Raw genomic sequence first — 26,581 nt, 5'->3', positions numbered from 1 at the left:
ATGTTTCACATTACGCCCTTTCCTACTAACCCAGTTAGATTTTTTCGTTAACTCTGATCACATGACCTGCACATGAGGGTAAATCCGTAATTTCATGGTCTAGCTCATTTCCCCCCTTTTATACTCTCTCACGCTCCCTTTCTCTTCTTCTTTCTCTCTCTACTCCCTTTCCTTCTCTACACAACACCCACCGGACCACCACCACAACTGCACCACCGAACCTACAACCATTGACGGTGGTGCATAACTCGAACCACCACCATCTCCGCCTATCACCACCACCACACAGATCCCACCACCGCCACCGCCTTGTCCTGCCACCAACCAACGTCCAGCAACCACCACCATCTCCGCCTATCACCACCACCACGGATATCACAACTGGTGCTACAGATGTGACCGATTCACCGAATCTGTCTTTTGCTCCGATTGCAATGGAGGATTCATTGAAGAGATTCATAACCCGAACCCACTCTTTCGGACTCTCACCGAACCCATTTTCCGGCATCTGATATGTATAACACTGTTGATAGTAGGAGCTCCGTCGACCCGGTTATCGTCTTAAGTGGCTGTCTGCATACCGGATATGAGATGTTTTATGAAGATGGATCTGGGTCGGGTTTACGCCCGGTACCGATTAGTATGTCGGATTTTTTATTGGGTTCTGTCTTCTGGATTTTTTATTGGGTTTTGGTTTTGAGCAGTTGTTGGATCACCTACGACAACTGATTGGCTTTCTGGTGAGGCGTTATCATATGGATTGTAGAGAGATTTAACGGGGAGGCTTTTCGGTTGGTGGTCGCTGTGGCTGGTGAAGAGTGGTGGTTGCGAAGGCAAGTGGTGGCGGTGGCATGTGGTGCTTGGTGGGTGGTGATGGTTTTCGATGTTAGAGAGACAGAGAAGAAGATGATGATGCATGTGGATTGTAGAGAGAGAGAGAGAGAGTTGTTTGTTTTTAAAATATATTTATTTAATTTATTTCTAATTAATAAATAAATATGTAAATTTCAAACACTGCCCTCACATACTTTGCACATGACCAAAGTTAACGAAAAAATCTAACTGAGTTAGTGGAAAAGGACGTAATGTGAAACATTTTGAAAACACAGAATATGATTTCAGTCATTAAGTTTTCCAAAGGACGACTATTGAAAAACCAAGAAAACATAAATGACATGTTTTGCCATTTTGTCTATTTTTTATGACATACAATGATTTAGTGTTTGAAATTGTAACTACACGGAAATCATGTACTCCTTTAAATCAGGAATATGTCTTTAAAATAGGGTCCTACTAGAGACACCACCCAAAATTAAAAACACCTACACACTAAGCCGCGGATCAGCCAATCCGCCACACATCGGTGGGGTCTTTTAGAAAAATGTGTTTTTTTGTCTTTTTGTTGTTTTTTTTCATTATTTTAATTTTTTTTGTCTTTTTGTTGTCTTTTCTTTTATTTCTTTTCTTTTGTTTGTTTATGATTTTGTATTAGTAATTTTAAAAAAAAATACTTTTTAAATATTTTTCATTTTAAACCAAGTTTCGGGTAAAAAACGAGTAAACGTCAAACTTCTCGTTTTAACGAGCTAGTCACTGTTCAAATCAACAAAAATATTTCCCTAACATTTTTAATTTATGTTTCATTTTATATTATTTAAATTTTAAGTTTGTGATGTCTTGGAACCAACCTTGGTTTAATACCAAGATCGAGTGGATTTACATCCTCTTAAACCCGAGTTTGGGACTTTAATTAATAAAAATTCTCAAACTTGTTTAAGCTACTGGTTTTATTGAAGTAATTCATATATTTAAATAGTATTGTTTGACGAGTTTAAATAATACGGGGATATAAAATGAATTAAACAAAATTAAATACTCATAAATACAAGTTTTTATTAATAAGAAAGTTCCGAATTACAGTCTCGAGTCGGGCAAACATAAATGAATACAAATACAAAAATCCGAGATGTCACGACGGTAGAACGACGATGACGATGATGCTGGGGAAAAGCCCACCACACGCAGATGAGACGAAGGCGCGAGTGGTGTTGCAGTTTAGATTTGTTTTTGTGTTTTGTTTCTTTTTTTCGAACTCGGTGTTATGTATTTAATATTATTATATAATTTTTGTTTTGTTTATGTTGTTTCGTTTCAATTTTAAAATTGTTGTTTCGCTGTAATTTGAAAACCGATAGATTGAAAACAAAAAAAATATTGAAAATAAAAATTGGTTACACCGCACTAAGGAGGGGCTACAAATTAGGCGAATTGCAACACGTGTCACAGTTAGTATAAATTTTTAATAAACACTATATAAAATTATATAAATAGTTAATATTAAAAAACTTACCAACGTCGGGATCCTCTGAAATGACGATCCAAGCCCTTGCGAGGGCTACTTCCTCCTCTTCGGTCCATTGCTTGTATGGATCATGTTGAGCAATCGGCTCCCCCGGTTGGGTAGACCCGAACGCCGACATGAGGTTTTGGGGTATGAGGTAGTTGGCATACATGTTTAGGTTCGGGTCGGGAAAAGGAAACTGATAGTTTTGGTTCGGTTGGTTTTGGGTGTTCGGGTTCCATTACATGTTTACGTTCAGTTGGTTTTGCGAACCATGGAATTGACCGAAAGGAGGGAATGGGTGGTTCAAGTGGTTTCTAGGATTCATTTTTGTTGTATTTATGAAGAATTTGGTTATGTGTAGTGTATGAAATGGATATGAGTTTGGAGAAGAAGATGTATAGTATATGCATATATGTATATATTGTTTTAATTAATTTTGTTTTTTTATAAATGATCGTTTGGGGCCCAACGGTCATATTTTAATATAATAATATTTAACGGCGACAAAACCCCCGCCCCCTATCGCCCCTAAAATCGCCAGGGGGGTGTTTGTGCTCCCTATCTCTTCTTTTCGCCCTATTTCGCCGCCCACTACATACGGCCTAACACAAAAACAAAACTAACAAAATCAAGAAATAAAAATACAAAAAAGAGAACAAAAACAAAAAAACAAAAAAAATAATAAACGAAAGACAAAAAAATGACAAAAAAAACACATTTTTTCTAACGAGAAGTTCGACTTTTACTCGGTTTTACCTGAAACTTGGTTTAGAATGAAAAATATTAAAAAAATATTTTTTTTAAGATTAATAATATAAAAAAAAAAGAAATAAAAGAAATAAAAGAAAAGAAAAGACAACAAAAAGACAACAAACAATAAAATAATGAAAAAAGACAACAAAATGACAAAAAAAACACAAGTTTTCAAAACACCCAACCAATATGCGGCGGATTGGCCGATCCGTGGCTTAGTGGGTGGGTGTTTAAAATACCAATTGAAGAAAAAAAAGAAACAAACGCATTGTAAAGTGTAGTTTACATGTTATACACTTTTAGATTAGGATACATTTAACTTAACATTTTTGTATTTAAGACACATGTAACGGTCACATTGACATACATTAAGTTATATAAGGATCCAAAGAGACAAACTCGTGTAGAATTATTGGCATGTAATTAACCCGAACATGTTATGTTTCGATAGTCTATTTATACTTTTGATGCTAACCGGTGACTCAATCCACATTCAAGTTGATCACATCATGATTCCTCTCCAATCCATGTTTTTCTTTTTCTTGAGCATTCTCATCCCACCCACTATCTCCAAACCAAAAATTACACTAAAACTCACTTTATTTTCTCTCTTCATTTCAATTAAATAATAATTTTTATACCTTTTATCATTACATTTTCTCTTTCTTTCACTCACAACCACTTTCAAAATATATTAAAAAATTATAGGGGATGAATAGTAACTTTTCAAATATATAGAAAAATCACTACTTTTTCTAAAATATAAAAACTCCCCACTCACAACACCCTGAATCACTCTCTAAATTATAAAAACACACCTCACATAATATGAGGGCTTGGATGAGAATGCTTTAGTTTCCTATCCCACCTAGTTATTAATCACTTTAAAAACATTTAGTTCATTAAGTCAACAAAAGAATACCTTTTAAGTCATATTATAACTTAATACTACATTTAATAGCTACCCATATATATAAACTACCTATTAATACACCAAAAGCTAGAAAATAAAATTAAATTTACAAGTACTTTTTACTAAATATTAAAAAATTATTTAAAACTATTGAAGGAGGGAGACTAAAATCTTTTTTAAGCATAAACAAATATATATATTTGATTGATATAAAATAGTTACATGATAATAATTTCCATACTCATTACCCCTTTCCATCTATATATATCCAATCTTTCTATCCCCTCAACCACCACCACCCTCTTATATGTTCATCATCCTACAACTCTAAACCCCACCCTTTTAATCCTTTCTCTCTCTATATGTATATCTATATAGAGTGAGAAACATACTAAAACATTGAATACTGCCATCATCCATGGATCTTGGAAACTCTTGTAATATTTCAAGAATCACCCTCATTTCTTCTCACTTCAACTTCTGCAATCACTCATCTTTGATGTCTTGTAATCTGATGTCTGCATCATCTTCTTCTTCATCTAACCCTTCTTGTTGTACCCATTTTTCTGCTGAAGAATACAACTGAACTGATACTTTTTTGTCATCTTTTCTTTGTGTTTCATCAGCTGCTTCTTGTGAAATTTTAATCTTTTTTGTCACTTTCTTGAAGAAAGTATGGTGCTTGCATCATTACCTGGGGCTTGTTGTCATCAACAGATGACTTGTACTCTGTTTCATTGGCCTGTTTTGAGGTACTTTTGTTCAGTTTCTTTTTTTTAACTGGGTGGTGTTGTTTCAAGATTTTGGCAAATGGGTTCCAATCTTTTTGGTTTAATATGCAAAATTTAGATGTGGGTTTTGGTTATTTCAAGATTTTAGCAAATGGGTTCCAATCTTTTTGGCTAAATTTGCAAAATTTATATCTGGGTTCTTGTTATTTCAAGATTTTAACAAATGGGGTTTAATCTTTTTGGTTAAATTTGCAAAATTTATATCAGGGTTTTGGTTATTTTAGTTAATTTTGGGATAATTTGTGATTATCAGGTATGGGTTTAGCCGGAATTTGACAGATGTCACAACTTCTACCGCCGTGATCAAGCATAAGAAGAGGCGGCTGAGCTTATTATCACCCTTGGCTGCAGCTGCTCCGGTCAAAACTGGTGGTTATTCATCTCCCAAATTCTACCAAGAGGTCTGAAATCATGTCTTTTTTTTTTGTCTTATTTTAATACCATTTTTATGAATTTCAGCAAACTTTAATTTTCTTGTTTCTTTCTGTAATTTCTTTAAATGAAATTGGGAAATTATTATTGGAATTCAACATTTTTTATACCCTTTTATGAATTTCTGCAATTTTTAACTTTTTTTGTTTTTTTCTGTAATTTGTTTAAATGAAATTGGGAATTTATTATTGGAATTCAACATTTTTAATACCCTTTTATGAATAATCTTTAACTTTCTTGTTTTTTTCTGTAAATTATTTTAATGAAAATGGGATTAACATTTTGATCATGAAAAATTGCAGGTTCTAACAGCTGCAAGAGCAAATTTTACACAAGAAATTTCTTTCCAATCTAAAGACAAAGATATATCCCTTGCTAAGGTAGCTTTATCTCAAATTATTGGCTTGTACAAAAAGACACTATCATGAATAATATTATCCTTTCAGGGCCCCATAAGTTTGTTTTTATGTACTAAGTATTTGAAGACATCATCATTGAATTAGGATCAAATTTCTTGACTATTTGCACAAATGTGTAGATAGATACATGTGACTCTTTTCGGTCCGATAATGATGACGTTTACGTAAATCTTGAATTTGAACGAGTGCATGAGTGAAATCTTAATCCTGATGTGGCTTTTAAAACTTAAATATTACCTAAATTACTCAACCTTTTGATGATTGCTATCTTTTCTGGTACCTGAATACTCTCTATAACTAATTGTACCTAAATTGGCCAACTTTTTAGTGATTAGTGATGTAACTGTAGTATTCTATTTGTCTAATGCTAGTTTTTTGTCGTTCATTCGGGTTACCATTTTCTTGAAATCTTTGCCTAATTAAGAATTCATCTCTTAGAAATCAAAGGCATTATCTTTCTTGTTACACTAAATAAGCATGATAATGATCTGCAATCTATTCTTTCTTGCTCTTTATGGAGTCTTTTTGACTTTCAAGTTTCATACTTAGTATTTTTGTTGCAAACAATTCATTGTTTTTGCCACAAAAAGTCAAGTATGATGTTTTAAAAAGTCAACTGTTTAGTTTAATGTTTGATACTGGATAATGGATGTATATTTTAATTGTTGCTCATCTATCTTTGAGAATGGTCGGTTCGGGTTATGTTCCACTACTTTGTTTAAATCAAAATTATCTATTAATATACAAAACATGTCAAACGGGTCAAAAGCGGCCCAAAGCGGAATTTAAAAGCATATAATTTTTAACTTGTTTTATCAATAAATCAGATTATAAATGTTATAATATAGTTCTTATAATCATATTCAACACAAGCTGTTTTAGTTTCTCGAGTACATGTTGAGACAAAAAATCTGTCAATCATTCGTTTTGACCCTTTACTCAAGGCTCCAATTTGTCAAAAAAATCAAATATAAGTTATTGATTGTCAATGTGTTCTGCAGGCTTTGTTGCATATTTCTGCTGAAGACGAGGCATTTATTGCTTATAACCGTGAGATGGATGCTTATTCATTCCAAAACGAGCGCGAGGGTACCAAATCGTCATCCGATGGTCAAGATTTAAGTCAAACAGAGCCGATGCTTTTGGCGGGAAAGAAAATTGAAGACTGGTTGTCCGAACTTGATGCCATTGCAAAAGAAGTTGAGGTTGAACTGATATCTAGAGACATTGGTTGCCATTTGACCGAAGTTTTAGAGGCGGTCAACAAAGTCCTGTTTGACTCAATGGGCTTCAAAAGGTCAAACATTGTGGATTCCAAATGTTCCTATTTGCATTCTGTTTTAAGTTCTAAATGTGGCAGTGGTAAACCATCTTTCCTTTTTTAGCAAGCTTTTAACTTTTGCTTGATTTAAGATATTTACATGAGAGTTATGTAATGTTTTTGACAGCAATTTTGCTTAGCATTATTTACATTGAAGTTTGTAGAATACTTAGTTTGACTATTGTTGGATCGCGTGTCGGGGAAGATTTTTTGATCTGGCCGGAGACAGGAAATCCTGAGGTTAGATAATTTGACAGACTTTGAAAGTTAGGATAAATTTGATTACCAGTTTATTGAGGGTCAAATAGTCAGTTTTAAAATTGATAATTTTTTAAACAGGAGCTTTTTAAGGTAAATTCGGGTCAAAGCTTATTCGGGATAGTCAACGGGCGGTGTGTTGAAAACCCAAAGTCAAAGGCATCAGATTTAAACAGCAGTTCACTTCTGGGACTTGATATTGCTACAAACCGGGATATTATTGGGATTTATCTTGCTAATTTGATTGTAAGAAATTCAACTTAATTATATACAATTACTCTAAAATGCTTTGACTTCTTGACTATTTGACCTTTACTATCTTGATTCCTTTTTTCTTTCTTTAGAGGCTTCATTGGAAACGTGCGTCAAGAATGAATCGCGGGTTAATGTTGACTTCTCCACTCCGACCCGTTGATGATGATAATACTGATGCTTCAAGCATACTGTTGTTGCGTCCTCAAGATCTAAGGTAAATATGTCAAATTACTTATATGCCCCTGGTATCGCGCTACCATTTCACTAATTCTTTAGGCACCTGTTTCTTTTTCATACAGGTTTCAAGACTGACATGAGAATTGACAGGAGATTTTGTTAAACTGTGACCAATGCCCGATAATCCCACTTTCTAATATTAAAAAAGAAACAAAAAGATCATAACTTTTAATATAAAATCCACTATAAACATGCAAAGCGTCCATTCTTGAACTCATTTTGAGCTTAAATGTGCAAAATTAGTCCATTAATGGAATCTTTATAAGTAGATTTGGAATCTTTATATGATCAAGTATATTTCTTGTACCCTTATCAGTTGGTTTCTTGTGTTTGGCATGTTGCATCTGTTGTTATGCACTAGGCTGGCTATCATTGCGTCCGAGAAGCTGCTGATATTACAGCCTCATAATTGGGCATTAAGAAGAGATCATGGCATGTTGTTGTACTTCAACAGGTATGAGACCCCTCTCCCACCAAATCCAACGCGCGCGTATGCTTTGGTTTTTGATCTTTTGTTGTAAATGGCAGGGAATATGGAGAGGCGGTCCAAGAACTAAGTATTTGCATGGCCTTTGCACCTGAAGAAGAGGCGGAGATCTTGGAACCTTTTGTGGAAAAGTTGCATTTGTTGAGGCTTGAGTCGTCGTGGAAATCATTGGGACATAAAGGGCGAATGGCGGTTCCTTAAAATCAAAAACACATATGTTGTATTGTTCGATTTGAGTTTTCAGTATTCGAGATTAATGAGGTGATCTTGTAGCTGGTGGCTTGTTTTTGACTCCTGCAATCTGTAGGTTTGCTACTTGGCTTCAGCCATGGTTATTGGATCATCTGATTTTATTAATCAACATTTGAAATAGCAAAAGTCTTGTATTGCAGTCGTATTCATTAGTGTTGTTTGTTACATTTGTTTTTAGTTGTTTTTATAAAAATGATGTTTTTTTTCTTCAGCCATGGTTGTTGGATCAGTAAAAGATGTAGATAATGCAATATGTTTGGTACAAGAATTATTATTATTACTATCAATCAAGTTAGTTATTAAAAAAAAAAAAACACTCAAACGAGGATATTTTCAAGCTCGAGCATGTTTAAGCTTGGTTTGATTTGAACTTTTAACAAGCCGATCTAACTTTACTCATTTACACCAGTAGGCCGTAGCCATCGTCCGGTGGTACGTACCACAAAAACCACCATCGGCCTCTCTTGATCCTATTTTATTCTTCACAAAATGTATGAACATAATTGATACTTGGAAATCAGTGGATACTTTTCTCCAAAGAGAATACCTTGTTAATAAAATTCCATTAACGAGTATAAAACTTTTAAAAGCCATCAAAAAATGGCACGAATGCCTTTGAAAGTAATTTAGTAAGGCTGTTGGTTGTGCTTAGCCATAAAAGACGTCATCGACCACCTATCCACCTTGTTAAAACATACCGCGCAAAACAAAGACCGGCCCGTGACCCCTTTTCCCCTCTTTCCTCTATAATGCCCAAAGGGCTAGGGAAAAAAGGCGGGTCCACCCTCACTAACAATTGTTAAAAAAATCTAGTTAACTTACAACGTGTTTGTTAAAATTCATGACGTGACGTTAATGTAACGTTTTAACTGGTACGGTATGGTAACTGCACGTAGACTAATTAACATAATTAATTCATATTTTTGTTGAATTAATAATAACAATATTACAATAATAATAATAATAATAATAATATTCTCTAATCATATACTAATATCTGATAACTTATGGTTTTGGGAGTGATAATCCACGTCGACAAAGCATCTTCTTCATATTCATCTTCTTCCAGGTGAAGAAGAATATCACTTTGCAATTGTTTGACGATATAAACCCACACACACAGACTCCATCATCATCATCATCTGTTGAATCATCGGACACAACACAAATAAAATCAAATCAAATGGGCCAAGAAGAAGAAGAACACTTCGACGTCCTGACTAAATCTGGTCTCAAAACTGGTCTCTCTAAACCCAGGTCTATAGTTTTATATGTTTTTATACTAAACTTATTATACCTTTCTTTTCTTTGGTCATTAAACATATTATGATGATGAGGTTTTATTATTATTATTATTATTATTATTCTCTAAACAACCCAGGTCTAATTTCATTTCTTTATGTTACTTACTGGTGTATATGTATATATAGCACATGTGTTTGTTATTCTATACACATTTCACCATCTTATACCCTTCCTATAGGGTTATATGACCTGTATATGCTACTGGTGTGTGTATAGTCTGCCCCTTCATAAACGCTTGCTTCTCAAAGTCAGAGTTGATTTCAATTCCTTGTATTTTAACTAAGTAAATGTTGTTCATTTTGAAATTGAATTTTGTAGTCAAGATCAAGTATTTGTTACAACCATACATAACGTATTAAGGTAACATTATCCTTGTATTTTATCTTATGCAGAAGTGCTGTGCATAGAGATGGCGATTATCACCGAGCTGTTCACATTTGGATTTTTGCTGAAACTACGCAACAACTTCTTCTCCAAAAACGTGCCGATTGCAAGGATTCATGGCCCGGATTATGGGACATATCTAGTGCAGGCCATGTATCTGCTGGTGATACATCCCTTATTACTGCCAGGTAGATTCTTGAACCATATTGCAAATACTAGAATTCTATGCTTTATGTTTAGTTTATCGATATATAACTTTGAAATATGTTGTGTTTGTAGGAGAGAGCTTCAAGAAGAGCTTGGTGTGACCCTCCCGAGTGACGCCTTTGAATTATTATTTGTTTACCTTCAAGACAGGTACGCCTTCTATCGGGTTGGCGTGTAACAAATGCTGTTATTGTTATTATGAATATTTTGTAATTGCTTGTAGTGTTACAAATGGCGGAAAGTTCATCGATAATGAGTTAGATGATGTTTATCTCGTGACAACACCCGACCCGATTCCCTTGGAAGCTTTTACTCTTCAGGTAATGATTATATTTTATCTAGTCATTATTTATGTTCGAGAAAATACAAGGGTTGACCGGTATGACTTTTTTGTAGGAATCTGAAGTCTCCGCTGTTAAATATATCTCAGTTGAGGATTACAAAAACTTACTTTCTAAAGGAGATCCTCATCATGTACCCTACAATGTGGATGGACCGTACGGTCAACTGTTTGACATAATTACCAAAAGGTACATCATTGACTATCACAATCCCATTTTAGTAAACTTTTGTATTTTCGTATGCAATTTATTGTTTACTTGAAACATTTGCTAGATATCAAGACAACGCCGAAGCACGAAGTCTACTGCTGCAAAAGAAGCTTAACCGTTATTCTCCTATCTCACTCACTGCAGAGGTTGTTTTCTATCCTTTAGGTTAATTACACAGATTATCCCTGTGGTTTAGCCATATTACAACTTTAGTCCCCAAGTTTCAATATTGCCTGTGGTTATTAAACTTGGGGACTGAAGTTGCAATATTGCCGAACCACAGGACCATCCGTGTAATTAATTTTAAATATTACTTCCTTTACTAATGGCCTATCCGTATAATCATGTATAAATAAGAATTTTGATGAAATTCTTCTTTAACAGTTGACAGGTGTCACCGAGGAGGACAAAGAAGTTCTGGTTTTGCTAATTCAAGCTGCAAGAATAATGGATGATATTTTTTACCAACAGGTTTATTTAATTAAGATAAAAAGTATTCGGGATAATTATTTATTTATTTAGCAAAGAGCTATGCAACAGGTTTGGTGCAGCAATTCATCTTTAAGGGAATGGTTAAACGGACGTGAACAATTATCTGAGCTGGACATGTTAAAATGGAAGTATTATTCAATAAATAAGAGTCCATGGTATGATCATGCACCTAAAAACACTATAGTGTATCTCCTATACAATCTTTTCATTATTATAAATCTGCTATTTTGCAAATATAAAGTTGTTTATTTAATTGAAAAGTATATTCTTTCACAGGTCTTGTTTGGATGAAAATGAAGCATTTTTGACAACCGTAGACTCTGCTGTGAAATTGCTTCCAGAAGCAACAAAAGCGGTTGCTAATTGGAAAGGTCTTGAATATAAAGCTGCATTTCCCATTTTGAAACCACCCGGTGCCAATTTCTACCCTCCAGATATGGATAAAATGGTATCTTGTTTTTAATTTTTTGTCATATATGTATCAAACTTCTTTATTATTCTCATTTTGTTCATCATGTTCTTTATCATGGCAGGAATTTGAATCATGGCTAGAATCACTTTCTGAGAAAGAAAAACAAGATGCAAAAGGCTTTTTTAATGTTATTAGAAGGTGTAACAACTCTAATTCTAATAATTCTAGTGATCTCTATATTATTCCTTACTCGAAAGAATATTCCTTGAATCTTGCAAAAGCTGCTGAATTATTGCATAAAGCAGGGGATTTAACAAGCTCACCTAGGTATATTGCTTATTAAATCATTTAGTTTCTGATTGATCTATATGCAGTTTATTATATGAGGTTTATTGAACTCATGTTTAATGATTTTTTCAGTTTGAAGAGACTGTTACATAGCAAGGCTGATGCTTTCCTCTCAAATGATTATTATGACTCTGATATAGCCTGGATGGAATTGGTCAGTATTTAATTAAAAATATAGTATAGGGGTACTTTAGGAAGATATCATAAATATAGAAAATGTTTTACTTTTGGTTAAATATGGTTCTCATTGTTTGCATGTTTTGTCTTTTTAAGGACTCTAAGTTGGATGTTACTATTGGCCCATATGAGACTTATGAAGATGTTCTATTTGGATACAAGGTAAACTTGTCTTGCATCTTTATTTTTATTTATACTTCACAGGTATTGATCATGGTTTTTTGTTAGGCGACATTCGAGGCATTTATTGGGATTCGGGATGATAAAGCAACTGCTCAACTTAAACTCTTTGGAGATAACTTGAAGGTATAATGTTGGATCTACTCATGATCTTGTTTACATATTTTCATCATTATTAATTATGCTTTATGTTTATCTAACCAATTAGAATATGTAGGTTCTGGAACAAAATCTTCCAATGGATGACAAGTACAAATCACCGGATGTGATAGCTGCACCTATTCAAGTCATCCAACTCGTTTATAATTCAGGGGTGAGTCCACAAAACTTAACAAAAGTATACATAATACCATTTGGTGTATATTACATGGATGATCCCCCTGTGGTTTGTTTTAAATTATGGATTTCTTCCCTAATGTTTAAAATTACGGATATAGTCCCTATCCACCTAGTTTGCTTTCATTCATTGTCCAGAAAGTTAACAGAGCTAGTTTTGGACGTTAAATCAATTTAAATTTACCATTTTACCATTATTTATAAGAAAAGAAAATTCAATGTACGTTGATTTATCGCCCAAAAACATAAAAAATCAATGTAAATTTACCCTTTCACCCTTATTCTTATAAAACAAAAATAAGTTTAAAAGGGCGAAAACGTAAGTTTACGTTGATTTTTGTTTTGGGTGTTGGTCCTTTCTTCATTGATTTTTCTTTATTTTAAAAATATGGGTAAAGGGTTAAGTTTACATTGATTTAACGATTAAAACTAACCCTGTTAACTTTTTGGAGCATGGATGAAAGCAGACTAGGTTGTTGGTGACTATATCCGCAAATTTTAAACCTTAGTGTTGAAATCCATAATTTGGGCCAAACCACAGGGACCATCCATGCAAAGTTACTCTAAATGGTACTGTTAGCATCTAATGTTGTACAGATAAGACTTCTATGAAAAACATATTATTAAAATATGGGATTTCTTTTTGAAATGCTAATGAAGGATGTGAAGGGCCCTCAAACTGTTGCATTCAATCTTCCAAACGATGAACGTATTGTTAAAGATCGTGGTTCATCAATGGTCATGTTGAAGAATGTTTCCGAAGCAAAGTAAAGTTAACATTCCATAATTATATTCTTACAGCCGCTGAGAATTAAGTTGGAAAAATGATTTGATAACCATAATTTTTATATTCTCAACTTCCAAGCAGGTTCAAGCTAATTCTTCAGCCTATAGCTGACTTGTGTATTATAAAAGAGCAGTGTGGACTTGTTGACTTTGACTCTTTTTTCACTCACACAATTTGCCACGAGTGCTGTCACGGGATTGGACCACATACAATAACACTTCCAAATGGTCAAAAGTCTACTGTGAGATTGGTCAGTTTCTCTGTAATATAATATTTGCAGTTATTATTGTGATCGTCTTTTAACAGCTTGTTATTATGAAACAGGAGTTACAAGAACTTCACTCGGCTCTCGAAGAAGCTAAAGCTGACATTGTTGGCCTTTGGGCCCTTAATTTTCTTATAGCTATGGTTCTCGTTTGACGATTTTTTTACTGCTATGAAAAATGTTTATCTGAAAGATTGTTTTGACTTTTTTTGGTTGACCAGGATTTACTTCCAAAAACACTTGTTAACTCCATGTATGTTTCCTTCATTGCTGGCTGCTTTCGCTCAGTGCGTTTTGGGTTAGAGGAAGCTCATGGGTAAATCAGATAATCAACATTTTTTCAACTTTATATTGTTATTATTTTTATTATAATAAGTATTATTATATTATGGTAATTGGTTTTTGTTCATGTCTATCAGTAAAGGACAAGCACTGCAGTTTAACTACTTATTTGAGAAAGGGGCCTTTGTTTTGCATCCTGACCAAATGTTTTCGGTTGACTTTGATAAGGTTTGACTTCCCAAACATTCATTTGTTTTGTAAATCAGATTTAGATAAGTGGTTTCATATTCCATGGTTTTCCACTTTTCTTTGACCATTTTTATAAAAATTATAGTGGATTAAAAGATCAATGAAAGTCAGAGATGGCCATTTTGACCGGCCCATTTACTTGGGTTATGATTTGGTTCCAAATACAACAAATAAAGAATTTTACCTTTTGATCTGAATATTTTTAATATGTTTTAATAGATTGAAGGCGCAGTCGAGAGCTTAAGCAGGGAAATACTTACAATACAAGCCAAAGGTGACAAAGATGCAGCACAAAAGCTTCTTGAAAAATATGGTAAAATGACACAGCCTTTGGATATTGCATTGGAAAAATTGGCAAATGTTCAGGTAAATTTCAGAATTGTTTTATTCAAAAATTCAATATTTTCATATGATGATGAATATTTTCTTGGTTTTTTTGCAGGTCCCAGTTGATATAACGCCAGATTTTCCAATTGTTACCAATTTGCTACTCAAAAATTAATATCAACCTTTAATAGTCTTTCTTCATTTTGGATCTTGACTTCATTTGGATGTTATATTTCACATTTTCTAAGCTCTGTAGCCTTGTTAGATTAAATATGAGTGTACAATATTTGGTACAATAAATTTGATCTATTTTGTTACTATGATACAAAGTTAATGCAAGCCAACATCAACAAGACTGTAACCCGCAGGCTTCTTTAACCGCAAATCTTGCACAAAGTTTCGTAACTTTACCGCATCACTCCAACTTCCAATAGCAACATATGTATTCGCTAAAGAAACATAGTACCCGACATTATTAGGTTCCAAACCAAACAGAATCTGTCCCACTTTTTTCCCCATTTCAACATCTCCATGATAATTACATGAGCTCAACATGGCCCCCCAAACACCATGATCTGGTTTCACCACCATCTTCTCTATGAACTCATAAGCCTCGTTTAACCGCCCCGATCGACCCAACATATCAACCACACAAATGTGGTGCTCTGTAACAGGCTTGACACCAAATTCATCAGACATACGGTTGTAATAATTCAAGCCTTCATTGACAAAACCCGAATGAGCACAAGCTGATAATAAGTTGATAAAAGTGGTTTTTGTTGGTTTCTCACCAGATTCAATCATTTCGTCGAATAAAGTCATGGCTTTTTGACCTTTACTGTGAAACCCATATGCAGATATCATTGAATTCCAGCTTGCAATATTCTTTATGGGTGAAGAGTTGAATATATGAACAGCTGTATCTAATCTTCCACAGTTGCTGTACATGTCGATAAGAGCAGCGGTTATGAAACAGTTTTTGTGAAAATTGGATCTTAGAATATGCCCATGAATCTGTTTTCCATGTCTAATTGATCCAAGTTGTGTACATGCTGACAGAATTGTGGAATTTGTGATCTCATCAGGTTCAAAATCAAGATTTTGGTACAGTTGTAATGCGGTTTTCGCTTTCTTGTTTTGAGAAAGAGCTGAAATGATGCAATTCCACGAACAAAGATTGCGGTTTGAACATAAGTCAAACAACAACATTGCACAGTCAACATCCCCAAATCTACCATACACTGTAATTAACGCATTCATTACACAGAAATCTTGATCAACTAAAGTTTTATGAGCAAATCCATGAACCAGTTTCCCATGAAACACCAAATTAAGGTTTCCACAAGCTGATATCACATTGACCAGTGTAACAAAATCATGTTTTGCATCCGATTCTCGTCTCATTAACTTGAAAGTTTCTAAAGATTCTGAAAAGTATCCATTTTGCGTGCAGCCTGCAATCATGGCATTCCAGCAAGCGGTGTCAGCAACTGTTGAAACACTTTGTAACAATGCATAGGAAGCTTTCAAATCTCCACAGTTAGTGTACATGCAGATTAATGAATTCACTGTAAGAACATTGTTTGAAAACCCTAATTTCAGTTGCCAGCTATGTACAGATTTACCAAATTTCAGAAACTTTGGTGAATTACAAGACGAAAGAACTGCTAAAACAGTTGATAGAGTGCATTTCAAACACTGATCCATCAGTTTCTTGAATAGAATTTGAGCAAACCAAGAATTCCCATTTTGGGCATATCCGGATATCATTGTATTCCAAGAAACCAAGTCTTTATCTTGTGAAGACATGAACAAAATCTCAGCTTTTTTCATTTGGTTGCATTTGGAGTACATGTTCATAAGACTGTTGATCACTAAACCGCATGATCGGTTAAATTTTCTTATCAAAAACCCATGAAGTGTTTTCCCCTCTATTAAAAGCATCGATTCTGCACATAATGAAAGCAAAGAAAGTATAGTCACTTTATCCGGTTCGATCGATCCTCTTAACTGCATCTCTCTTAAAACATGAAATGCTTCAAGAATCATTCCATTTGAAGCAAACCCGTTAATCATCGTATTCCAAGAAACCAAATCTTTGACATTAATCCCATTAAAAACAGCGCCGGCTGCATCAACATCTCCACATTTAGAGTACAACGAAACAAGAGAATTCAGTACAGAAACATGAGCCGTCTCGTCGTACCCTAGTTTTATCGCGAACCCATGAACAACTTCTCCGTTACTCAAATCTTGCAAAGAAGTAGAAGCTGAAATAGTACATGATAAGCCCACATTATCAACCTCGGTCCCACAAGAAACTATTTTCTTAAAATACCAAAAAGATTTATGGGGCTGATCGTTGCTTAAACAACCACTTATCATAGAGTTACAAGAAACTTTATCTTTGATTTTCGTTTCAAGAAACATTCTTTCTGACGATCCTAACTCACCGCATTTCGCATATGCATTGATCAGAGCATTACACAGATCACAATCCGAAAGCAAACCGTTCTTCACACCTAAACTATGAACAGCCTGTAAACATCTTAATCTATTTGTAACTCTCTGAAGAAACACTAGATGACCCCGGCAGATAAGGATAATCTGGGGGTTAAGTAGAAGTTTCCCACGAGGGTTAGGTCCAGCAAAGATGGTTATTCTTCTCGACCTGCAAAACAGACACCGTGAGCTCGTCACTGAGAAGGGGGGGGGGGGGTTCTTCCTTGTGACCACCCTCCGGCATGCGAATCCGACTAGATTGCTCTGAATATAAGTGTATATAGAGAGAAATAGCTAGAGAGAAGATAAGATGATTATACCGTTCCAAGGTGTTGGAGTATTTATAGCCGAAGGTAGGTTTCCAAGCAGGTACGGCCAGCTGTATAATATTCCTTTTCTACCAACTACGGGCTATGTTCGTGCCACGATGGGAGTTGGTGGGTAGGCAGCGGCTGATAGTGACATTTTGTACTGGAGCGTGCTGCTCCTCGTACTATTGTCGGTGAGCTGTCACCCTGTGATTGGTTCATGGGTTGCTTTTGCCAGATCTTGTCTATTTGTCCATACCTTGGTAGGTATAGTACAAAAGATCTTCTAGAAGCGTACGGACTGGCTCTTTTAGGCGGGAATATTCCCGCCCTGCTCATTCCTTCTTCAGGTGACATTACTGAAGTATAAGAGTTAGTGCCTTATGCGTGTAGCCTTACTGTTAGTGCGGGTAGCCCTCCTTCTTGGCTTGTATCTGCAGCTGCGGGAACAGGCAGGGTACTTTACCAAGGGAGGCTTTCCTGCAGAAACAGCTGGCTTACTGCGTGTAAGGTCTTCATTTCTCTGAGCATAGTGGGTCCTGCGGATCCAGTTGGTCTTTGCGCAGACGTCCCTCTTCAAGGTGAGTCTTGCGGGTCCAACATGGCTTTGCTGGGACCTACCTCTTCAAGTCCCCCCAGTCCATTGTTCTTCTCATGAATTGTTAATGAGGGGAACTTTTGGACTTTAAGCAAGGGGTTTTGAAAAGGGTTTTTCGTTTTTTAAGGTTTTCCGTGGGGATTCTTCCCGCAGTTTTCCTAATGTCACTTGCAGAAATTCCCGACTTTTCTGCCTGATCTTTGGGTATGATACGGGTAGGTGTGTAACCTCCTCGCAAGTCGGGAGCGTTGAGTTTCACTTGTGTAGATTCTCCACGAGGTTTTGGTAGTTTGACATAGTGATTAGTTATGTTAAACAACCAATTCCACCTTGAAGCTTCAAACAATCTAGTTCTCAACGTTCCCGCCATGCGGGGGTGCTATTTCTCTTTCCGCAAGCATGGCCCATAAGATCCTTCTTGGTTTCAATTCCCTGCAGGTGCTAAGTATGTGAAGGGTTTCGCCTTGACACTGTACCCGCACTTGTCTTATGGTTCCTTGCTTTCCAAGGTATTCTTGGCTTCAATTCCCTGCAAGTGCTAAGTATGTGAAGGGTTCCGCCTTGACACTGTACCCGCACTTGTCTTACGGTTTCTTGTTTTCCAAGGTAAGGGGGTATATTCCCTCTTATTTTTGAATCTTTTTGAATCTTTTTGGAATTCGGAGAGTTGGTGAAAGGATAAGGACAGTCCAAACGGTTGAAGGGACGTTGGCGTCTTCTGACGGTTTCAGGACGTGCAGGAAGTTATGACGACGTGACAGCATGTGGTCAATCAGGACGCTTTTTCAGGCGCGTGGGCGCGAGTTTCATGACACGCGCCATTCCGACACCTGTTGCCAGCTTGCTGTATCCACACGTGTCGCCGTGTCATTGCGCCTGCGCTTTCTCTTTCATCCGCATTAAATTCATCGCATTTATTGCGATGAGTATATAAGGGGGGGAGAGGGTTTATCTCGTCCCATACCTTCACTTCACCTTTCTTTTCCTTTTAAGCGATTTCCGGCGAATACTCATCTTTTCCGGCGAGCATTCTCATGAAACCGCTTTCTTTCATTAACATTTAAAAAATGTCTTCTACTCATGACCCTGAGGTTAACGTCAAGGAGTCCGACGTATACCTCGAGAACTCGACGTCCACGTCTGATAAGGACGATAAGAGTACTGCTGGCGAGTGTCAGTGTACTCTTTCTGTCGATGTATACCATTACATCGTCAATAAGTTCATGCTGGAGCCGTATGAGCCTGAGTTTCCGGAGGCCAACCAGACGGTGTACGATGCCCCTAAGGGCAAGATAGGGGTTTACGCTTCGTTCTTTTTATATGGGAATCTAAGATTCCCATTAACGAAGTTCGTGTACCGTGTTTTGGAGAAACACGGTGTTCATTTGATGGAGGTGCACCCAATGGCAATTGCCAAAGTTCGCCATTTCGAATGGGTGTGCCGTATTTTGGGTATCGAGCCTCGCGTCGACCGCCTGATAACCTTCTATACTTGGAGGTGCATCCAGGGTTGGTATACCCTTGTTACTCGGATCAAGGGTTTGAAGATCTGCGCTACTGAGCGTAGTCTTCGTTCTTGGAAGTGGGAGTTTTTCTACATCTCCGCTCGCGTCGTCCCCATCGCGATGACGTTCAAGAATGGGAGGGCACTTCCTAACCTTCACGCCTCCAACTACCAGGAGACGGAATGGTTCACCAAGATCTCCCAGATTCAGACTCCGGTTTATCGCTTCGCGGAGTCTGGGATGGTGATGCTTGGGATGAGCCGTGTGTGGAAGGATGCTGGGTCCGGGACGCCGCAAACACCCATCGTTCTCGAATACGGTTTGAACTATCTTCCTTTTGGTACGCCCCGTCTTTTGTGTTGGTTTAGGGTTTTCCTTCTAACATTTTTATCGTTTTATTTCAGAGGGGAACGACTTACAGTCGCTCTTGCATCCGCGGGAGACTGGTGGTCCCGCACGGTTGGGTACTCGTGATCTCGATGAGAACGAGTTGCCCATTTTGGAGCAGACGGCAGATAGATTCGTAGAGGTCTACCCGCCGGGCCACGAAATTTTAAGCGCCACTCGGCCAGGTAAGGAGTTCTTTAATCCTCGTCCTCTCCATGCTCAAACTTCTGCTGGAATTCCTCTGATTTTGTCATCTTCTGATGAGGGATCCGCAGATGGGCCTTTCTTTGTGAGGAAAAAGAAGGCTGTTGGCGTGAAGGGCAAGGCGAAGGTTGCTTCCGTCGTCGACCTGGGGAATCAGTCTGATTCCGAGACTGAAAGTGAGGAGGCGGCGGGGAACCTTGGTGGTGGTGACGAGACCATTGTCTCAGAGGTTTAGACAACGGCTGTCACTTCCGAGCCACCAAGCGCTGCGAAGGTGACTGGCGCGAAGAGGCCAGTTTCATCGGGTCTATCTCCGCCTGTCAGGTCTTTCAGGATCAAGAAAGCCAGTAAGTATATTTTTTGTGTACCTTTTCCGCATTTCCTTCCGCCTTTGTTTTTTTTTTATCTTTTGTTTTTCTTCATGCAGGAGTGGACTTATCCGCTTTCGAGAGCGGTGCGGGAGGAAGCGGTTCAGGACCCACGACGATAGGTTTGGTCAACCTATCCGAGGCGATGACCCAGGCGGTTGCGCCTGTTTCTGGTGCTGGTTCAGTTGCTCATACTGTTGAAGCAACTGTTCCAGTTATGACGTCATCTGTCATGGCTGCTGTGCCGACGATGGCGTCCAGTTTTGTTGCCGCGTTGAGCAGTTCAACGTCTCCGCCGGCCGTCAGTGCCATCTTTACTACATCCTTCACCGGACCGGCGGTGACTTTTCCTGCGAGCTCATCTGCGGCGGCTACCACGGTTATGAGTTCATCTCAAATGAGTTCATCTCCGATGGTCTCTACCTCAGTGGCTTCTACAGCGTCACATTCGGCGTCGGCGACTACCTCGTCTACGGCCGGTTCTTCAGGTATGTTTAGAGTTGGGACCTCTAGACTTACCTCTGTTGATGAGGGAGTCCCATCTTTGCCTCCTTCCCATCTCCTTGACATATTGGATGGATATCTTCTAGGTTCAGGTGATGGGTTTAGCGGCTATCGGCCTGTTATCGACCCTACAGGTGCGTGGGGTTACTTTGGTCTCTTATCCCTCCTTGTCATTTTTTCCTAACTGTTTTTTGTTTTCGCAGTTTCGGATTCCAATGAGGTCTATGCGCCAAGGTGGAATATCCGCCGAGGGACAACTCTGAGGACGGCTGCAGACTGCGTTGACTGGGCGCGCCATGCCGCTCCAAACGGTGCATTGGGGGAGGCCATGGCTAGCTACCAGGAGGGCAGGTTGTCCAACGAGCTCCGAATCCTTCTCGCCCGGATGCAGCCGCGCGTCGAGTTACTTTGTCGTGAAAACGACAAGTTAAAGACTGCGCGTAGCTTGGAGGGGGCTCAGGTTCGATCGCTGCGGGAGGAGAACAAGAAGCTTGCCGCCACCGCTGCGGAGAAAGAGAAGGCCTTCAAGGCTCTTGAGGCTGAAATTCAAGCTAGGCATGAGGCTCGTTCCAAGGCTACCCAAGCTATTAACGAACAGCTTAGGTTGGCCAAGGAAACTGCGCGTAATGCAACTGAAAGGGCCACCAAAGCTGAAGCTGTTGCTGAGCCTCTGCGCGCTGAGAATGAAGAGCTGAAAGCCAAATTGGAGAAGCTTCAGCAGGCTCATGATGCTTTGGCTTTGGAGGACGCCAAGAAGCTACAAGAGCTCTTGGATTAGAAGGGTGTGCTTGATCGCACTGAGCGCAAGCTTAAAGGCGTTGAGGAAGCTACTGCCAAGGAGGTGTTGCTTGCCAACCTTAATAAGAATGAAGCTGAACGCGCACACGATCAAACTCAAGCTACCCTTCAGGAGGCTCTGTCCCATAAGGATTGGCTTCTGCGAGAAGCGTTGCCGCAGGTACGCATAGCTCCGTAACTCTTTGCTTTTTGCTCTTTTTCTTTATACTTAGAAAAGTTTTTTTTTTTTTTTTTTGTGTAGGTTGTGCATCGGATTTTCGCGAACACATCCTATGATGATGCCATGAGTGTAGCCCTCAACGCTTCTCATGAGGATGGAGAGAGAGCTAGATTCTTGCTTGGTCTAGGATTTGCAGAGAAAGGCATCCCGCCTTCCAAATTTCCTCTATATGATGTTGACACTGAAGCTGCCTACGACCAAGCTGTGAACCAGTATGCTGCTTTTTCTCATCCGGTTGCGGAGAAGGTGAACGAAGTTGCTGCTGCTGATGACGGGCTAACTGTTCTCAAATCTTTCCTTGAACAGCCGCAGCCAACTGATGGTGCGGGTTCAAGTGGGTTTGGAGGGAGTGGTCCCGAAGCCTGAATCTTGAGATTCCTCCAAGCCGTTAGGATAAATTTGTATTTTTTGTAGGCGGGTAGATACCTGGCCATTTTGTAATGTTTGAACAGCTTTTATCGTGAATATAAATGATTGTGCGGGGTAGGACTGTCACTTTCACTTAATGGCTTGCTTTATAAACGTTATATGATTTGCTCATGCATATTTTAGTTTAACTTAACAATTTTCTAAGTGTTTTGAGTAAGTTAACCTTTCGACGCGTGATTGATAATAGGTTAATGTTCAGTTTCCTCTATCATGATTGTGCGGGTAGGACCGTCACTTTCACTTAGTAGGATGACCAAACTTCACCTATATCTGACTTGCGTGAAGGTTTTCCTCATCTTTTCCTTAGAAATTTTCTACCGTTTTTGTGTTTATGCGGTGAATACCGGCATATCAGTGTGGTCAGTTCATAAGTATAAAGGTAAGGCTATCAACATCAATGTGATAAGGAGAATCATTTCCATTAGAAGTGGCTCTAGGCCTTTTCTTTACAAGTTTGGAATTGATCTACATGTAGCATCTGCGTAATTGAGCTCCATTCCATGTTCTTGGGATGGGGATGTCATCGAGCCTTTCGAGCCGGTATGCGCCCTTTCCCAGAAATTAATGTATGGCCCTTCCCAAACCGGGGCCAGCTTTCCTGGGCGCTCCTGGTTCGGAATCTCGTTGTTACGCAGTATGTAGTCTCCGACATTGTAGTTGCAGAGTTTCACCCGCGTGCTGTAGTTGTTTCCTCAACTGGGGTTCTACACGCGTTAGCCTGCTCAGCACCCATTACGCCACGAGGTGTGTGAGTTTCCCATCTCTGACGAATGTTTCGACGACATCCTTTAAGGATATGCATTCCTCCGTGGTGTGTCCTTTTGTCCCGTGGAAGTCACAGGATTTGCTCTGATCAGCGTTTTGACGCTGTCGAATTATTGGAGCCTTTGGCCATGGGAGCCTCTCGGTGGCAAATATTTCGGTGACGCTTTTGGTGAGTGGCGTCCATCTGGGATTCTGGTTCGACGACTGCATGTTGTCCCTTCCGCCTAAGAGAGGGCGAGAGTTGGATGAGGTGTCAAAGTTTACCCTTGACTGCCAAATACCAAGCTTCCTCTTTTTGTTTTGTCGGGCGGTATGGGCGTTATTTTCTCTTGTCCTCTGGGTGTAGAGATTTGTGCTCCGGGGAAGATCTCTACCCAGTTGCTTCTTCGTTTCGGCAAAGCGTTTAGCTGCCGTCATGATGGCATCCCACGTGGATGGCATGCCGTCTTTACCTGTCAAGGTGCGGATGAGCTCTGGGTACTCAGCGCCCTGGATGAAAGCGGCGCGAACAAGATCTTCGCTAATATTGCCCAGACTTAGCTTCTTTGAGTTGAAGCGAGTGATGAAGTCTAGCAAAGATTCGTCTTCTTCCCGGATGCAGTTGAGGATCGTCCATTGCTCTTTAGTATATTTTCTTTGTTGACTGAAGTGTTGGCTGAATTTGTGCTGGAAGTCTGCCCAATCATAGATGTGGTGGACCAGTAGACGATCAAACCACGCTCTGGCTGCCCCGACGAGCGTCATCTGGAACATGTAACACCATGTGGGTTCCGTCCAATTACTGACGGTTGCCCCCGCTATAAATCTGTTCAAGTGATCGTCCGGGTCAGATACGCCATCATAAGTGCCTATGTTGGACATCTGTTTGGCACTCTTTGGGGCGATTGCTTCCACAATGTCCCTTGCAAATTTGGACGTTCCCGCATTCGCAGCTGTTGGTCTGAAAGTTTTGGAGAAGTCACGTGGGTTTCCCTCTGTGTTCTTTGGTTTGAACGTTTCTTCGAGATTTCTTCTCGAGTGGAAGTCTGTTTATTTACGCTTCCCTTTCGCCTTACGACGAGGGTTTGCGTCACTATCAGATTCTTCCCAATCTTCATCATCCAAATACTCGCAATCATTGCTCATGTTGAGCTGTTGTCGAGTGTTTCCGAATTCGTCATTGGCCTGTTGGAATGAACGTAAACGTTCATCCAACTCGGCTTGGAATTCTTTCTGACGTGTTTCCGCCCAAGCTTTAACTTGTTCTAGTGTTTGGCGGGGAAGCCTCATCTGTTGTTTCTCCAACTGGGTATCAATGAATCCCAGGGGAGGATCGTTTACTGCACTTGCCCCGGCTTGGGTAACCGGGGTAGTGTTCGTAAAAATCGTGTATTCACCGGTGTTTCCCCCAGTAGCTGGGGTTGTGGTTACCGGAGTTTCTTGGTCACTCGGTGGCTTTGGCATCGGAGTAACCCTAACCATCTTTCCAGAAGTTTGAAAAAACTGAGAAAAAAGATGAATAAGTTCTAGCTTAATGCACGGATGGCGCCAATGAAGAAACACTAGATGACCCCGGTAGATTAAGGATAATCTGGGGGTTAAGTAGATGTTTCCCACGAGGGTTAGGTCCAGCAAAGATGGTTATTCTTCTCGACCTGCAAAACAGACACCGTGAGCTCGTCACTGAGAAGGGGGGGGGGGTTCCTCCTTGTGACCACCCTCCGGCGTGCGAATCAGACTAGATTGCTCTGAATATAAGTGTATATAGAGAGAAATAGCTAGAGAGAAGATAAGATGATTATACCGTTCCAAGGTGTTGGAGTATTTATAGCCGAAGGTAGGTTTCCAAGCAGGTACGGCCAGCTGTATAATATTCCTTTTCTACCAACTACGGGCTATGTTCGTGCCACGATGGGAGTTGGTGGGTAGGCAGCGGCTGATAGTGACATTTTGTACTGGAGCGTGCTGCTCCTCGTACTATTGTCGGTGAGCTGTCACCCTGTGATTGGTTCATGGGTTGCTTTTGCCAGATCTTGTCTATTTGTCCATACCTTGGTAGGTATAGTACAAAAGATCTTCTAGAAGCGTACGGACTGGCTCTTTTAGGCGGGAATATTCCCGCCCTGCTCATTCCTTCTTCAGGTGACATTACTGAAGTATAAGAGTTAGTGCCTTATGCGTGTAGCCTTACTGTTAGTGCGGGTAGCCCTCCTTCTTGGCTTGTATCTGCAGCTGCGGGAACAGGCAGGGTACTTTACCAAGGGAGGCTTTCCTGCAGGAACAGCTGGCTTACTGCGTGTAAGGTCTTCATTTCTCTGAGCATGGTGGGTCCTGCGGATCCAGTTGGTCTTTGCGCAGACGTCCCTCTTCAAGGTGAGTCTTGCGGGTCCAACATGGCTTTGCTGGGACCTACCTCTTCACTCTCGAAACAGCTGAAACAACAATCACAAGAGTTAAAGAATCAAACTTGATTCCCTCCTGCAGCATTTTACCAAACACACTTATTGCATTTACAAACAGTCCGTGTTCAACCGTACCGGTGACCATCGCATTCCACACTACCACATCTTAACAAGAAACCTCACCAAAAACCGCCACCGAAGAAGAATAATCTCCCGCTCTGGAGTAGGCCATCACGAGAGACGTGGAGGCGGGTAAATGAGCAAGAACACCAACTTTTAATGCTAAAGCATGAGCATTTACCACACTTTGTAAACAGGGTCTCAGTTTACAATGCTCAATAAGATTAAGAACATCAAAAAACCCAGTAGTGTTTAAAGATTGTGTTCTCTGAGGCATTTCGTCGAACAGGTGGCAGGCGACATAGTAAAATCTTGGCGAAACATGATAACTGATGATGGATGGTTTGTTACAGGCTTTGGGTAAAGAAAATACAACAACTTTGCGTAGTATGCTTTTACCGGCCCAGAAATTCATGTTTTATTATAATTGACAAAAAAAAAAAAAAAACGTGAATATTCATTCACAAGCAATAATGGAAAATTAACAGAAATCAAGACGGATGATGTGGCTTGCGGGCTCAGTGTTGATCCTTATTTTATTAACATCAAACAGTTGAGTAAAGGTAAAGATTCCTTTTCGGGCTGAAAGGGTTAAAAATGCCAAACCACATAGCTCAAAATTGTAGTAATTACTATATGTTTTATGGAGTTACCGTGTCCATGATATTAACGGCTGGGACCGAATCAACTGATCGGTTTTCGGTTAATAGGTTTGGTTTATTCGATTA

General features: G+C 39.0%; 2 protein-coding genes and 1 pseudogene across 3 annotated transcripts; 2 read left to right on the top strand and 1 right to left on the bottom strand.

Moving 5' to 3' along the window:
- The first annotated feature begins 4,273 nt into the window (after nucleotides 1–4,273).
- On the top strand, nucleotides 4,274–8,630 carry LOC143615050 (uncharacterized). Of its 2 annotated transcripts, none has more exons than XR_013150413.1 (9): nucleotides 4,274–4,762; nucleotides 5,055–5,202; nucleotides 5,536–5,613; nucleotides 6,654–7,014; nucleotides 7,101–7,213; nucleotides 7,313–7,477; nucleotides 7,576–7,700; nucleotides 7,786–8,177; nucleotides 8,252–8,325. XR_013150413.1 is itself a non-coding variant. In XM_077088318.1 (9 exons), the coding sequence occupies exons 1-9, from the start codon at nucleotides 4,686–4,688 to the stop codon at nucleotides 8,409–8,411; spliced, it is 1,320 nt and encodes a 439-aa protein (XP_076944433.1). In that variant the 5' UTR covers nucleotides 4,274–4,685; the 3' UTR covers nucleotides 8,412–8,630. The 2 variants fall into 2 exon arrangements, 1 of the variants encoding a protein (XP_076944433.1); XM_077088318.1 differs by having other exon boundaries at nucleotides 8,085–8,177; nucleotides 8,252–8,630.
- A 1,008-nt stretch (nucleotides 8,631–9,638) lies between these two features.
- On the top strand, nucleotides 9,639–15,338 carry LOC143614956 (nudix hydrolase 3-like). Its single transcript, XM_077088260.1, has 21 exons — nucleotides 9,639–9,719; nucleotides 10,160–10,339; nucleotides 10,431–10,508; nucleotides 10,582–10,678; nucleotides 10,755–10,888; nucleotides 10,974–11,055; nucleotides 11,294–11,380; nucleotides 11,450–11,556; nucleotides 11,678–11,849; nucleotides 11,935–12,140; nucleotides 12,234–12,315; nucleotides 12,435–12,500; nucleotides 12,567–12,644; nucleotides 12,736–12,831; nucleotides 13,515–13,621; nucleotides 13,723–13,891; nucleotides 13,966–14,049; nucleotides 14,128–14,222; nucleotides 14,326–14,416; nucleotides 14,657–14,803; nucleotides 14,880–15,338. Exons 1-21 carry the CDS (start codon nucleotides 9,646–9,648, stop codon nucleotides 14,937–14,939), a joined length of 2,292 nt encoding a protein of 763 aa, XP_076944375.1. The 5' UTR covers nucleotides 9,639–9,645; the 3' UTR covers nucleotides 14,940–15,338.
- Nucleotides 14,999–26,268, bottom strand: LOC143612792 (pentatricopeptide repeat-containing protein At4g19220, mitochondrial pseudogene; annotated as a pseudogene).
- Between the last annotated feature and the right edge of the window lie 313 nt (nucleotides 26,269–26,581).

Source organism: Bidens hawaiensis, unplaced genomic scaffold, assembly GCF_021521415.1.
Source record: "Bidens hawaiensis isolate Kalapana, Puna unplaced genomic scaffold, B.hawaiensis_p1.1 tig00000237_1, whole genome shotgun sequence".
Classification (NCBI taxonomy): Eukaryota; Viridiplantae; Streptophyta; class Magnoliopsida; order Asterales; family Asteraceae; genus Bidens; species Bidens hawaiensis.
Note: the sequence above shows the minus strand (reverse complement) of the source record. Positions and strands in the feature narration are given on the sequence as shown.